At 36.6% G+C, this 16,149-nt stretch overlaps 1 protein-coding gene across 5 annotated transcripts in view; it reads left to right on the forward strand.

Annotated features, from left to right (window-relative positions):
- Positions 1–16,149, forward strand: part of UBR2 (ubiquitin protein ligase E3 component n-recognin 2) — a 115,639-nt gene that overhangs the window by 59,266 nt on the left and 40,224 nt on the right. For 4 of the 5 annotated variants that reach the window (XM_024765852.1, XM_024765850.1, XM_024765849.1 and 1 more), the window contains exons 12-23: positions 461–624; positions 714–813; positions 2,982–3,110; positions 5,812–5,995; positions 7,112–7,173; positions 8,039–8,149; positions 9,211–9,276; positions 10,597–10,719; positions 10,857–10,920; positions 11,871–11,995; positions 14,261–14,313; positions 15,236–15,338. In XM_024765852.1, coding sequence (XP_024621620.1) covers positions 461–624; positions 714–813; positions 2,982–3,110; positions 5,812–5,995; positions 7,112–7,173; positions 8,039–8,149; positions 9,211–9,276; positions 10,597–10,719; positions 10,857–10,920; positions 11,871–11,995; positions 14,261–14,313; positions 15,236–15,338 — 1,284 coding nt within the window. Of the gene's footprint in view, positions 1–460; positions 625–713; positions 814–2,981; positions 3,111–5,811; positions 5,996–7,111; positions 7,174–8,038; positions 8,150–9,210; positions 9,277–10,596; positions 10,720–10,856; positions 10,921–11,870; positions 11,996–14,260; positions 14,314–15,235; positions 15,339–16,149 lie in introns of those variants that run through there. The other variant, XR_003006031.1, reaches the window with a different exon arrangement.

Raw genomic sequence — 16,149 nt, forward strand, 5'->3', positions numbered from 1 at the left:
AATATGTATATCTATATATAGAAAGAAAAACAAAAAAATAAATCTCAACTAAGATTAAGAGGAAATATGGTTTCGTACTGAGTTCTACAGAATCTGTGATATAAACCTGTGGATCCTAGAATAATTATACCATACCATTATAGGTGTCTAAATGTCTCAGTTAAGGAAAATTTGCAGCCTGGTTCAGATCCCCCACCCTGAATTGTCTTTGAATAATGAGCCTTGGATCTGTCTCCTTACATTCTGGCATCTTTCTCCGTGATATAATTGTTGCTTCATACACGTGGCAATTGGAGTAAGTAATTGTTATTTAGAAATACACAAAAATGCATTTATGATATTACATAGCTGTGTTGAAAAAGGTCTAAACTGAAAGAGCTAACCAACGTTGGTGACTTTTTTTTTAGCTTTATGGTAAATAGTTTTTTATTACCATGTACTCTGATATACTTTGTCCTAGGCTCGGATGCTCATCACAGAAGAAAACCTAATGACCATTATCATTAAGACTTTTATGGATCATTTGAGACATCGAGATGCGCAGGGCAGGTTTCAGTTTGAACGATATACTGCTTTACAAGCCTTCAAGTTTAGGAGAGTTCAGAGCCTTATCTTAGATCTTAAGTAAGTTTTCGCTTAATTATTGAAACAGTTGCAACTTATAAAAGGTCATTGTTTGTCCATATATTCATTGCTGTTTTTGTGTTGTTCAGGTATGTGTTAATTAGCAAACCAACTGAATGGTCAGATGATCTGAGGCAGAAGTTCCTAGAAGGATTTGATGCCTTTTTGGAATTACTCAAATGTATGCAGGTATGTATAAGCTGACACATTTCAAAAGTGAAACATTTACTTTCTCCCTTTTTCAGTTCACTGAACTAAATACCCTTCTGTCTGTGCATTTTTTTCATACTGGGCACATTTTTTTTGTGTGTGATACGCGGGCCTCTTACTGCCGTGGCCTCTCCCATTGCGGAGCACAGGCTCTGGACACGCAGGCTCAGCGGTCATGGCCCACAGGCCCAGGTGCTCCGCGGCATGTGGGATCCTCCCGGACTGGGGCACGAACCTGCGCCCCCTGCATTGGCAGGCGGACTCCCAACCACTGCGCCACCAGGGAAGCCCGATACTGGGCACATTTTTAAAAGAATAATTTGGATAGCTACAATTTGGATCAAGAAGCTCCTCTTAATTGGAAACTCTTAGAAAGGTATAAAATGCATGAGATCCCAGCAGAGGTTCTGACATCTGCTGTACTTTTGTATTTGGTTATTTTTTTGGTCACCGTTAATGTTCTTTCCTTGGGGGTTGCAGATGGTTTTGTTTTGAATATGCTTACATGGAAGTATTGTCAAATTAGTTATTTAGGAAACTATGTCTTCTTAATGTTTCCATATTTTTCTTTCATTGATACCATATTTATATGATATAGTATAGAACGCCCCCCCCCGCCCATTTAATTTTCTTTTTGGAAACACTTCTGTATACAAAATAGAATCTAGAAGCAGAAACTGGTATAGTTAACCAGTTTTTTGTTGTTTTGGTTTTGTTTGTTTGTTTGTTTGTTTGGGACCATGCCTCGAGGCTTGTGGGATTTTAGTTCCCCAACCAGGAATTAAATCTGGCAGTGAGAGCACAGAGTTCTAACCACTGGACTGCCAGGGAATTCTCCTAACTGTAAAAAGATAGATGACATTTCAGAAAATCTGAGGAATATCATTATGATTCCTTTAGTAGCTGTCTGGCTTTCTTAAGAAAGGAATAAGCAAAGTTAACCTATCATTTTTAGGATATATTCTAGTTCCCATGTTGGTGGTGGTTTCTGGGTGTTTTATTATAGTACTTCTATTTTTTTCCTTGTACCTATAGAAAGAATATCTACCTTGGTCATTTTGAATACTCGAAGTGTCCTGTATTTTCTATTATTTTTAATCAGTTCCAGTGCACCAGGGTAGTTAGGCTAGTTTCTAAAAAAGTTATATTCTTTTATATTAAAAGCTGTTTATCTTTTTCTTGTTTTGCTTTCTTTCGGTCTCTATGAAAACTTTCTTTCTTTCTTTCTTTCTTTCTTCCTTTCTTTCTTTCTTTCTTTCTTTCTCTCTTTCTCTCTTTCTCTCTTTCTTTCTCTCTTTCTCTCTTCCTCCCTCCCTCCCTCCCTCCCTCCCTCCCTTCCTCCCTCCCTTCCTCCCTCCCTTCCTTCCTCCCTTCCTTCTCCCTTCCTTCTCCCTTCCTTCTTGGTTGCTGTGCCCAGGCTTTCTCTAGTTGTGGTGAGCGGGGGCTACTCTTCGTTGCGGTGCACGGGCTTCTCATTGTGGTGGCTTCTCTTGTTGCAGAGCACGGACTGTAGTCACGCAGGCTTCAGTAGTTGTGGCTCGCAGGCACGTGGGCTCGGGCTCTGCAAGACAGGCTCAGTAGTTGTGGCGCACGGGCTTTGTTGCTCCACGGCACGTGGGATCTTCCCAGGTCAGGACTCGAACCCGTGTCCCCTGCCTTGGCAGGTGGATTCTTAACCACTGCACCACCAGGGAAGCCCTATGAAAACTTTTAGTTACAGATTACAAATAAATATAAAAATTTTATTTTAGTATATTATAAAACATATTTGTAAATTCAGTAGCGTTTTAAAAGTCTGCCAGGTTTCTTCTGACAGTTTTTTCTATGGATGATAGAGCTAAAAAGGGATTTGAAGGATTGTTGCAGTGAAGTATATACATCTTATTGTCTAAAACATATAGAAGATTGCCTCTAAAATAAGTTGTTCTATATTTTACTGGGATTTTTTATTTATAAAATTTTAGAGAATGTTATATAAACGTGTTATTTAAGAAGTTAGACTTCTCATACTACTTGAAACTTCCTGTTAGAACTTTTACTTTATATGTTTTTGTAATCAGTATTTCTTCTGCATTATTTCTTAAGTTTTGATGTAAAAGAACGGATGTGATTTTAGTTTATTTAAAAATCTTTTCATTCCTTTTAAGGGAATGGATCCAGTTACACGTCAAGTAGGACAGCATATTGAAATGGAACCAGAGTGGGAAGCAGCCTTCACACTGCAAATGAAATTAACACATGTCATTTCAATGATGCAGGACTGGTGTGCTTTAGATGTGAGTCTCTTCTGGGGTCAGGGATAGGAGATAAATGGAGGAGAGACAGAGATAAACAATTTCCTAAGTAAAATCTGAGGCAGTTTGGAGAGGATGGTGGTGATATGTTCATAAAACAGCATATTTTCTGCTTTCACTTGTATATTCAGTAAAAGTTCAAATTCTGAAACCTTAGAAAACTCTTGGAAGATAGATAAAGGAGGATATAATCCACACTCTTCTTTTATGTTACTATCTTTTATATATATATATAATCCCATCAAGATTTTGAGCATATAAAAAGAAGTTTATAAATTTAACCAAAAATGAAATTTTACTATTGGTACATTTGTCCTATGTCTTAAAATTATTTTGGCCTTCCTTTGGCTATAAAATCTAGATGAGAGCTTGTGTAAGTTGGGAGGTCAGAGAAGGCTTCTGTGAGATCTGAACTATGTGTCAGAGTTAACTGATCAAAGAGTAAAGAATATTCCTGACTGAGGGACAGCTGCATCATGCTCTCTGATGAGAACGAGTACGGATCCAGGAGCTGTGAGAAGGCTCTGGTCGGAACAGAGGTTGAAAATAGAGAAGTAAACAGGTGCCTGGCTTTGCAGGACCTTGGAAGCCATGGAAAGAAGTTTGAATTTTATTCTAATTAAAGTGGGACGCCATTTGAGACTCCCAAGCAGAAAAGTGACGTGATCCAATTTACATGTTTTTAAAAGTTACTCTGTGTGGAGAATGGATGGAGGAGGGTAAGAGTAGAAGCAGGGAGTTCAGTGGAGACATGTTGGCTTTCCTTTGAGTTACTGGAAATAATCAGTGGTCAGGTTTGAGAGAAATTTAGATGAAATTGCCAGCTTGGTAATAGACCGGACAGCCGGGAATGAGGAAAACAGAGAGCCCAGAAATAAACCCACACATTATGGTCAATTAATCCACGACAAAGGAGACAAGAATATGCAATGGAAAAAAGATGGTCTCTTCAGTAAGTGGTGCTGGGAATACTGGACAGCTACATGTAAAAGAATGAAATTAGAACATTTCCTCACACCATATACAAAAATGAACTCAAATTAGATTAAAGACCTAAATGTAAGACTGAAGCCATAAAGTTTCTAGAAGAAAATATAGGCAGAACCCTCTTTGACATAAATCATAGCAACATTTTTTTTTTTTTGATCTGTCCCCTAAGGCAAAGGAAGCAAAAGCAAAAAAGAAACAAATGAGACCTAATTAAACTTAAAATCTTTTGCACGACAAAGGAAAGAGACAGCCTACTGAGTGGGAGAAAATATTTGCAAATGATATGCCCAGTAAGGGGTTATTATCCAAAATATATAAATAGCTTAATATCAAAAAAACAAACAGCCCAATTAACAAATGGGCAGAAGACCTGAATGAACATTTTTCCAAAGGAGACATACAAATGGTCAATAGGCACATGAAAAGATGCTCAACACCACTAATCATTGGAGAAATGCAAGTCAAAACCACAGTGAGTTATCACTTCACACCTGTCACAATGGCGGTCATCAAAAACACCACAAATAATAAATGTTGGCGAGGATGTAGAGAAAAGGAACCCTTGTACACTGTTAGTATGGATGTAAACTGGTGCATTGTGGAAAACAGTATGGAGTTTCTTCAAAAAACTAAAAATAGAACCACCATATAATCCAGTAATTCCACTTCTGGGTACTTCTCTGAAGAAAACGGAAACACTAGTTCAAAAAGATACATGTACCCCAATGTTCATAGCAGCATTATTTTCTTTCTGACTCACTTCACTGTGTATGATAGTCTCTAGGTCCATCCATGTCTCTACAAGTGACCCAATTTCCTTTTTATGGCTGAGTAATATTCCATTGTATATATGTACCACATCTTCTTTATCCATTCCTCTGTGTGAAGTAAGTTAGAAAGAGAAAAACAAATTTCGTATATTAAAGCATTATTTACAATTGCCAAGATATGGAAGCAGCCTAAGTGTCCATCAGTAGATGAGTGGATGAAGATGTGGGAGGGTGTGAGTGTGTAGGTGTGTGTGATGGAATATTACTCAGCCATAAAAAGGAATGAAATTTTGCCATTCACAACAACATGGTGGACCCTGGAGGGTATTATGCTTAGTGAAATAAGTCAGAGAAAGACAAATCCTGTATGTTATCACTCATATGTGGACTCTAAAAAAAAAAAAACTAGTGAATATAACAAAACAGAAACAGAATCATAGATATAGAGAACAAACTAGTGGTTACCAGTGGGGAGAAGGAAGATGGGGAGAGGCAAGATAGGGGGGATTAAGAGGTACAGACCACTGTGTATAAAATAAATAAGCTATAAGGATTATGCTATAGCACAAGGAATATAGCTGATATTTTAAAATAGCTGTAAATGGAATATAATCTATAAAAATTTTGAATCACTGTACACCTCTAACTAATGTAATATTGTATATTAGCTATCCCTCAATTTAAAAAAAAAATAGGGAATGAGGGAAAGGAGGACTTTGGAATGACTTCTAGATTTCTACAGCTCTATAAAGATGTCATTTACTGAGACAGGGCCCTGGAAGAGGGAGCAAGTTGGGAAGAAAAGACTAAGTTTAATTTTGCGCATATTGATATTTGAAGTACTTTATACATCGTTGTATTTGAGGTGCTTGGTTAATGTTGTAGAAACCTTTGAGTAACTTACAGAAAACCGTCTTTTTTAGGAAAAGGTATTAATTGAAGCTTACAAGAAATGCCTTGCTGTATTGACGCAGTGTCACGGTGGTTTTACTGATGGTGAACAGCCAGTCACATTAAGCATTTGTGGACATTCAGTGGAAACTATCAGATACTGTGTTTCCAAAGAAAAAGTTAGCATTCACCTCCCAGTTTCTCGCTTACTTGCAGGTAAAGCATTTCTCCCTAAAAGAGAACCCTGAAATTGTCTTTTAAATTGTTGTTTGTGGTTAATATTTATTGAATACCTACAGTGCATTTTTCTGAGAGTTTCACATGCATTAACTTATTTAATCATCACAGCCTATGAGGTGGGTATTGTTGTTAGGTTTATCACAAATGGGAAGACTGAGACATGGAGGTGGCTCGCTTAGCATCACACCGCAACAAGTCAGAGTAGGGATTTTGAGGTAGTTTGGCACCAGAAACCATGTTTGTAATGACCATACCATAATGCCTCTTCAGACTTCTTAACTACATATACCACATGTTTTATTGTTTATCTCAGCCCAGCTTCAAAGTCTGTGTTGTTAGGGTTCAAATTGGTCTATCATTTAAGTGATTGCTAATAAATTGAAACCACCCTATACTTCCTCTCTCTCTAAGCTGTTTCTTATTTATTGATGACCTTTTAATCAGCAGGCTGGAGTGGGTCCCAAATTGGGGTAATAAGATTGTAAAAAGCATTCTCTGTTTAGACTACAACATAAACAGGACAATTAATTCTTAGTTAACAATTAACTAAGGTTGAGCTATAAAAGAGCCCTTTGCATTTAGGGACTAAAGAGGCTTTGATCCTAAACTGGAAGTTCTGGGGAACTGAATTCTGAGGTCAGGATCAGTGCAGACCATGAATTCCATGGCCAGTTTCTCTGTTCAGTTGCCAGGAGGATCTCTCACTACTATACTTTAAATGGAACAAACTCCATGATCCAGTGGAATACGACTCTTAAAATTGGAATACAGATTGCTTTGATAGTTATGTAGCTGCTTTTGCTATGTTTGTGTGTCTGACATTTACTTCTGTAAAATGTCATCAGTGTATGTTGGTACCTGTAATTAAGACTCCAGTTCAAGTGTGCCTTTAATTCTGAGGTTCATGAGAAGAACAATTGAAAAGCTTCATTTATGGGTGCAATTCATTTTATATCTTAATGTGTAACATGATAGGTTCCCAAAGAGAAACAGAAAAGAAGTTAGCTATAAAGTTGAGTGAATATTTATGTTTTTTTTTAATCTGAATTATTTTCACTTATAGAAATACTTTTTTATTTGTTCTCCATGCAGGTTTGCATGTATTGGTAAGCAAAAGTGAAGTGGCATATAAATTTCCAGAGCTCCTACCTCTAGTAAGTAGTGCTGACATTTAAAAGTAGATATCTATTACAAACTTCCAGTTAGATAATAAGTCATGGGAATATAATCTCCAGCATAAGGAATACGGTCAATAATATCATAACAACTTTGTATGGAGACGGATGGTTACTAGACTTATCACAGTGATCATTTCATAATGTATGCAAATATCAAATCATTATGTAGTACACCTGAAACTAACATAATACTATACATCAACTATATTTCAGCAATCAACAAACAAATAAATAAAAGTAAATATTTACTATGTTCTACATACTTGAAATCACTTTGAAACAAACTACTAGGGTTCTCCAGAGAAACAGAGCCAATAAAGAGTGAGTGAATGAGTGAGTGAGTGTGTGTTTGTGTGTGTGTAGAAGGAGAGAGAGATTGATTTATTGTAGGGAATTGACTCACATAGTCATGGGGCTTGGCAAGTTTGAAATAAGCCCAGCAACCTGGCAGGCTAAGAGTTTAAGAGTTCATGTCACAGTCTGAAGTCCAAAGGCAATCTGGAAGCAGAATTTCTTCATCCTTGGGGAAGCCTCAGTCTTTTCTCTTAAGGCCTTCAACTAATTGGATGAGGCCCACCCATATCATGGAGAGTAATCTGCTTTACTCAGAGTCTACTGATATAAATACTAATCACATCTACAAAATGCTTTCACAGCAACATCTACATTGGTGTTAATCAAAAATTGGGTACCGTGGCCCAGCCAAGTTGACACATAAAATTAACTATCACACAAACATACCTTAAAGTAATTTTGACTTGTGTTTTATATAAAGCTTCCATCCCTGTAAACCAATCTTCTTTATAGAGTTGAGATTTTTGTGGTTTTTTTATATACACAGAGTGAACTTAGCCCACCCATGTTGATAGAACACCCTCTTAGATGCCTTGTTTTATGTGCCCAAGTACATGCAGGAATGTGGAGAAGAAATGGTTTCTCTCTTGTAAATCAAGTAAGTGTTTTTTAATTCTACGAAGAGTTTTCAGTCCATTCTTTACCTTCTATGAAGGTTATAATTTTCAGTGTACTTAGTCACTGAAAGTCCTCTATATTAAAACTGTGGCCCCTGGAAACGAACCTTAAAAGAATTTTTTTTAAAAAAACTGTTTGGAAAAAAAAAAAAAAACTGTTTGACAAAAGAAATGTAACCTTAAACCAAAAGGTTTTTTAGAGCTTTTATTGATATTTTGTTAAGAAACAATATCAAAAGTAGAAATGAGCTTTATTTTCACTTGCAGTCATTTTTAGAACAAAGTTGGATATCTTTAAAACATAAAAAATCTGGATTTCACTTACTTAAATTAAACTGGGTTAAAAGATAAAAGTTCTGTTAGTATAGCTCTGAAATTGAGGTTTTAATTTTTAAACCTCACCAAGGCTTGGTATAGGACTTTTCAGTTTTTGATAGGTATAATAAATCTCACTGAAAGAACTTTATTAGGATACCCAGAAAGTTGGCTGCAAAATGTGAACCATAGAGTGACTACTATAATCTGGAGATTTCTAATTAAATAATCTCTACTAAGATAGCATTAACTGCTGGGGAAACCGTATTACGTGTGCACATTTGCGTGTTCATGCTCACATGCACAAGAGTCATGTGCTCTTTTTTTTTTTTTTAAATAAATTTATTTATTTTTGGCTGCGTTGGGTCTTCGTTGCTGCACGTGACCTTTCTCTATTCATGGCGAGCAGAGACTGCTTTTTTTTGCTGTGCGTGGGCTTCTCACTGCAGTGGCTTCTCTTGTTGCGGAGCACAGGCTCTAGGTGCTTGGGCTTCAGTAGTTGCGTCAGGTGGGCTCAGTAGTTGTGGCGCACGGGCTTAGTTGCTCTGCACCATGTGGAATCTTCCCGGACCAGGGCTCGAGCCCATGTCCCCTGCATTGGCAGGCGGATTCTTAACCACTGTGCCACCAGGGAAGCCCCCATGTGCTCTTTTGGTGAGTGGGGAGAGGAGGGAACTGCACAAATAAAAACCTGTTTACCCAATATAATTACTTCTTTTTTTTTTAGATTTATTACTACCACAATGTGAAATGCAGACGTGAAATGTTTGACAAGGATATAGTAATGCTTCAGGTAAAAAGCATTAAATTTATAGGTTGTGGGGAGTTTTTCTTCTTGTTATTTCCACAGGACCCAATCATTTATGATCACTCTCAAATCTGTAATTGCAGCCTAGCTCTTATCTACTAAGCTCCAAACTCATATGGCTAACAGCTGATAGAACATTTACATCTAGTTTCCTGGACACATCTCACAGTTAAGACATTCAAAATAACTCCTCTTGTGTCCTCCATACCTTCTTCCTATCTTTGAGGTTTCCCTACCTTAGTGAATTATTCAACAATCTGTAGTTATTAGAGTCAGAAACCTGAAAGCCATCCTTTCTTCACTGTTGTCTGATTGAAGATCCAAATCCCTCAAACTGATTTTCAAGGCCTTCAGTACTTAGCTATGTTTAAAATTCCATGGGAAAAAAAAAAAAAAATTCCATGAATTTGTCGTACTCTCCCTTAAGTCTTAAAATCTGCACATTTATTTCTTTTGCTCCCTAGATTGCCCACCCCACCCGCTTCCTTTTCTGTTTACCATGTATAATATTTTCCTGCGTGTCTTTGTGTTTAGAGTCACTTTCTCCAGGAAGCCTTCCCTGACACACTAAAATGTGGCTTTGTGTCCCTTTTGGGAGGGCCCATAGCATGATGCTTATCCCCACCATAGCATTCATAAGTCTGGATTGTAGTTGCCTATTTACTTTTCGTCCCCTACACTAAACTGTGGCAACTCTATCTTGTTCCTTTTTATGTCCATTTTACATAACACAGTGCTTGTCACAAAGTAGTGTTTCCATATTATTGCTGAATGGATTTAGAAATTATAGAAAAAGTTACAAAATGTAAATTTCAAAAAAAATTATTGGTTCAAGATAAATTAAAATTCAAGTTGATTGAGAAGCTATACAAGATAATATTTAAAAGCTGTCATTTCACTTAGTATAGCATTTATTACTAAAAATTAGTTTGAGTTCTTGATAAGAGTTTAATATGATACATATTTTTTTAAATGCTAGAAGTTTTATTACCATACCACATTTCTGTCCGTACACCTGGCAGTGGTAAGATAGCCCTGACACAAATCTTTGAACTGAATTTATAGAGATTATGACGTGTGGGTTTAGCGAGTGTTTTGTTTTGATTTGTTTTACCAGCATAGATCCCTGTCCACACTTGTAGCTACCACAAGTAGAGATTGGGGCTAAATGGGTTTTCATCTTTTATTGGAATTGATGAACGAGTTAGCTGCTTCCTCTTGTGCAAGCCAGAATATCTCTCACTAGTTGTTTAGTAGCCCTTTTGACCTTCCTCTTTTCCTTTATCTCAAACATTTTAAAAAAAGACAGGTGTCTCCATGATGGATCCAAATCATTTCCTGATGATAATGCTTAGCCGCTTTGAACTTCATCAGATTTTCAGTACTCCAGACTATGGGAAAAAAATTAGTTCTGAGACTACTCATAAGGTAAGAGCATGCTTTATGAGACCACAACACACTGTTAGAGAAGCATCTTTCATTCTTTTCCGTTATTTTGATCATCTGAGGTAATACAGTATTCTTATTATCTATGAACTTTCTCCCACTATCCCCGATTGTTACAGGATTTAGTTCAGCAGAACAACACTCTAATAGAAGAAATGCTATACCTCATTATAATGCTTGTTGGTAAGTTTGGATCTTTTGGAACATTTATGTATTATATTGACTTTTGTGGTATCAAATAGTTTAGAATCTGAACTGTTTCCTCTATTTGAGCAGTTGCTCAGTTTTAGGGGAAGGAGATGAGGGTGTCTGTGTTTATCTCCCCTCTGGTTACTGTAATGATGAGAGAAACAGCACTGTGGTCCTTTGGAAGGAGAGAGGACAACTGCTAAAGCAGGATAAACTAGAAGACTGTGTTGGGAATAAAACGGGGGACAGGAGAATTTAGCAAACAAGAATAGGATATTTAGGAGCTATTTACAGTTACTTTATATCTTAGCTATGTTTTTCTCCATGGTTTTGTGGTACAAAAGTGTCCTCTTGACTTCAGATATGAAAATTCCAAGTTAATAGAGACCTATGGCTAATAGACACAGATTTTTTTTTCTTATTACCTAAATTTTCAGTCCTGTTGCCTCCATCTTTCCTATTCTTTTATCCTTTACTTTCTCCCACCTCCCGTACTATTTCAGTCTCTCTACAGTCCATAGAGCAGAGAATCCTGGCTACTGTCAGGAGGTAATACCAATGAAGAAGGTCTCAGAAGGTGATATCTTATTTGCCACTAGATAAAAGGACAAAGGAAGGCTCTCCCTCCTACCTAGGCTGCTAGTACAGCTACTGCTGTACCAATTCTTGACTACTTCAAATCCTTTCCCACCTTCTGATCCCATTCTTTCAAAACAGCAACCAGAGTTCTCTCTCCGTTGCTGAAGACTACACTCACCTGTTGTGTCAGAGACTCACAAAGATGGTTAAGTGCTGCTCTCACCCTACCTTGTTGCCAGACCAGTCATTGCTTTCCCATTGCACAGAAAGAAAAATACATTGTGTTGCATGAATTATAAATATATATCACTTATAAGTATTATGATTGTTAAGTGTGTGTATATGTACTTATTCACTGTTGACAGGAGAGCGATTTAGTCCTGGAGTTGGACAGGTAAATGCTACAGATGAGATTAAACGAGAGATTATCCATCAGTTGAGCATCAAACCTATGGCTCATAGTGAATTGGTAAAGTCTTTACCTGAAGATGTAAGTACCTGCATTTTAAGAAAAGAAAATTATGGAAATCCTTCCCTACCTACCAGTCTAGTATGTATAGATTTACTTCTCTGTATCTTTTCCATAATTGTAAAAACTACAGTTCTAGAATATGTGTAACTCTAGTCACTCTCATTAGAAATAATTAGAAAAAGAGAATACTAGGGACTGGGAGTGGAAAGCAGCCTAGGAATAGAATCATTTACAATGAAGCCTTGAAAGAGATAAGGATGCTGAATAAAAGAAAACCTGTTCCAGGACTTCCCTGGTTTCACAGTGGTTAAGAATCCACCTGCCAATGCGGGGAACATGGGTTTGAGCCCTGGTCCAGGAAGATCCCACGTGCCGTGGAGCAACTAAGCCCCTGCACCACAACTACTGAGCCTGTGCTCTAGAGCCCGTGAGCCACACCTACTGAGCCCACGCACCGCAACTACTGAAGCCCGCACGCCTAGAGCCCGTGCTCCGCAACAAGAGAAGCCACAGCAATGAGAAGCTTGCGCACCACAACGAAGAGTAACCCCCACTCGCCGCAACTAGAGAAAAGCCCACGCACAGCAACGAAGACCCAACACAGCCAAAAATAAAATTAATTAATTAATTTTTTTTAAAAAAGAAAAAACCTGTTCCTCAGAACGGAATTTATATATCCATAAAGAGGGGTTTTTATAGGGTGTTTAAGTACAAAGTTGCCATGGGTAGAGATAACGCTTTATAACCTAGAAATATCTACTCAGTTGTGTTGACTAAAGTTTGCTAGAGTTTTTTCCTTCTAAAGCATCCAAAGACTATGCTAAGCCATCTCTGTCATTTTGGTGAATGTAAGCTAATATTCATATGGGCATTCATAGATTCAGTTGTAACTTTTTCCTGCCAGGACCTTAAGTTCCTCTGCCACCTACTTTTCAGCCCTGGGGCTTTTCAGAAACCCAGATTACAGTTGTGAAAGGACTTTATTTTCATCGAGGCTTTTCAAAATGTTTTCCCGAATTTGAAACATAGATCAAAACTCTTAACCTTAATGTTCATTCTTCTGGGATTTAAACCTTTATTTGTTGCATTGTAATACTTCTCTTAAACTTCGTATTACTTCAAACTTGAAAAACTTGAAACATCTATAGAAATAGAAAACATAGTATAGTGAACCATCTCCAGCTTCAACATATGACCAATCTTATTTTATTTATACCCCAGCCACTGATCTCTACACCCTCACTGGGTTATTTTGTAGAGAATACCAGGTTTACCATTTCATCTATAAATAGAATTGTATATATCTAAAACAGTGGTTCTCAACCAGGGATGATTCCCCCTCCCCCCGGGGGGGGGGGTGGCATTTGGCAATGTCACTACTCAGGGCAATGTGTGTTATACTACTGGCATCTATTCAGCAGAGGCCAGTATACTACTAAACATCCTACAATGCACAGGACAGATTCCCACAACAAAGAACTATCTTGTCCAAATGTCAGTAGTGCCAAGGTTGATCCAAAAGATATGAGCTTTAAGAGAAACCTATGCATATGCCAATTATCACACCTAAAAAAAAATAATGATTTTTAATATCACTGAATATCTAGTCAGAATAAAAATTACATGTACTTTTTTTAATAGGTCTTTGTTAATGGACTACTTTTGCCATTTCTAGTTGTGTATACATGTACTTTTTAATGCAGGAAATGAGGAAACAATTACAGTTTCATTTAGACCATTGGAATAAGGAAGAAATAAAATTTAAAACAGTATTTTAAAAGTGTAACTGCCTTGTACAAAGTGATGGCATCTATATTTACCAAACATTTTTGGCCAGAGAATATTTCACGGAATTCCTATGAACAGCTTGTCGTGAATGGGATGTGATTTGGGAAATGATGTTTTAACAAAAATAGATAAGAAATTAGTGTAGCTATTTCACAAAATACTGCAAATATATAAATTTTAAATTTAAATGTTATGTGTACTTTGTGTTTTTATTTTATTCCTTTCGAAAGCTGTCACCTTGATTCCATATGGTAGTAACTTGTTTTTAATTATGTCAATCTGAATGAATGTTAGCTTACCAACTGAATTTCCCCAACTCTCTATTAATCATTATGTTTACTATGGAATCCTCATTTGTAAAAATCGGGAGAATAGTATATCTGCTTTATACGATTGCTGTATGAAGCTTAATGAGATAAAAGCACAATGCTCAAGAGTGCTAGCAGATATTATTATTAACATGAAACACACTTAATTTGTTTCCTGTACCTTTAGGAGAACAAGGAAACTGGCATGGAGAGTGTAATTGAAGCAGTTGCCCATTTCAAGTGAGTGCTTTTTCTGCTTTTTCTGCTTTTTTTATTTTCTGCTTTTTACTGAAAAAAAGGGCTAAATTTTATACATTAATTTTTCTTAGAGTGTTTCCCTTGATGGAACTAAGAATAAAATTGTTGTTTTCAGAGAGTGACAACCACTTTCAAACATATAATTCTGAACTAGATTTCTCACTGACATTTCACTTTTATGATCTAGCCCTGCACTTAGCAACTTGAAGTAGCTTTATGAGAGTTTTCAGTTTTCAGGTGTTCCCTAGCTGATAGTTTCAGATAATTGAAACTAACCTGAGCAGGTGATCTGAGTAAATGCATTGTGCTTTCTTTGTTTGCATTTGAATGTGCCACCTAAGTTGTGGGATAGCCTCTGAATAATGCTTTCTTCGGTGTCCAGTGTGTTGCCCAATCAGTAAACTATCAATAGTCTATCCCCTTAAGGTTGCTGAGGCAGTTTCTTAATCCTGCTTTTTCTGTGCTCCTCATTCCAATGGCATTGTCTTTATTTTTGCTGATTTTAAAAACAGTACATATTTTTAGGGAAAATATAGAAAAAATTATAGAAGAGATTCTCTAAACCCTAAAATTGCATCTGCTTTTTTTCACTTGGTAGAACTTATCACAGACATCTTTACATGTCAAAGTATACAAGTTAACATCAATTTTAATAGTGTTCAGTTGTTTGGAGATGTCATAATGTGTGTAACCTGTCCCCTGTTGTTAGCCTTTAAATTGTTGTCACTGCAGTGACCGTCACATTCACTTGTCCAGTTAGAATAAATTCAAGGTGGACATGCTAGGTAAAGTGAACGCACATAAAGCTTTGGATGCAGATGATTAAATGAACCCACAGAAAGTAGTTCCAGCTTACATTCACCAACAGTATATGAGATTGAAGAATTTTTTTTTCCCCCCAAAGGAAACCTGGATTAACAGGACGAGGCATGTATGAACTGAAACCAGAATGTGCCAAAGAGTTCAATTTGTATTTCTATCACTTTTCGAGGGCAGAGCAGTCCAAGGTAATTGAGAAAATTAAAAGTGTACTGAGAAAGGGTTGCTTGGAGTTTTTTTGTTTTTATTTTGTTTTCTCCTAAACAACTTTTACTACTTTTCACAGATTGAAAAAGGACACATTTTTATTGTAGGAAATTTGGAAAATATGAAAAGGTATAAAGAAGAAAGTACAGATTACCTATACCACCACGTAGCATTTAGGGTTTTCCCTTATTTTGTGCGTACATAAAAAAGATCTATATAATTATATACATACCCACACATATCTAATTGTATGTATTTTATTGGCTTTTGAAGACATCATCAACGTGTATTCTAATCAGTTAACCTATTTTACACTCATTTCAGAATTGCTAGTATTTAACATGCTTTTCCATGGTGACTTAAGGAATTTTCCTGATCATTCTTAGTGGGTTAAATTTTGCCTTTTAGCAGTCTACTCTTAAAAATAAGTTTTCAATAAATGGCAGTAAATGAAACTTAAACATGAAGCTTTTGTTTATTAGTTTTCTGGGGTTTTGTTTTTGCTTTTTTGAAGTATAGTTGATTTACAATGTTGTGTTAGTTTCTGGTGTACAGCACAGTGAATCAGTCATATATATATATTCTTTTTCAGATTCTTTTCCCTTATAGGTTATTATAGAATGTTGAGTATAGTTCCCTGTGCTATACAGTAGGTCCTTGTTGGTTATCTATTTTATATATAGCAGTGTGTATTAGTGTTTGATGCATGAAATAAAGCTCAAATCTGAATAAGTTTTTGGTTTTGGTTGGTGCATGTTTCCCCTGCATTTTTTTTTTTTTTTTTTTTTTGGG

This window comes from Neophocaena asiaeorientalis, unplaced genomic scaffold (genome assembly GCF_003031525.2).
Source record: "Neophocaena asiaeorientalis asiaeorientalis breed wild unplaced genomic scaffold, Neophocaena_asiaeorientalis_V1.1 scaffold46, whole genome shotgun sequence".
Taxonomy (NCBI): domain Eukaryota; kingdom Metazoa; phylum Chordata; class Mammalia; order Artiodactyla; family Phocoenidae; genus Neophocaena; species Neophocaena asiaeorientalis.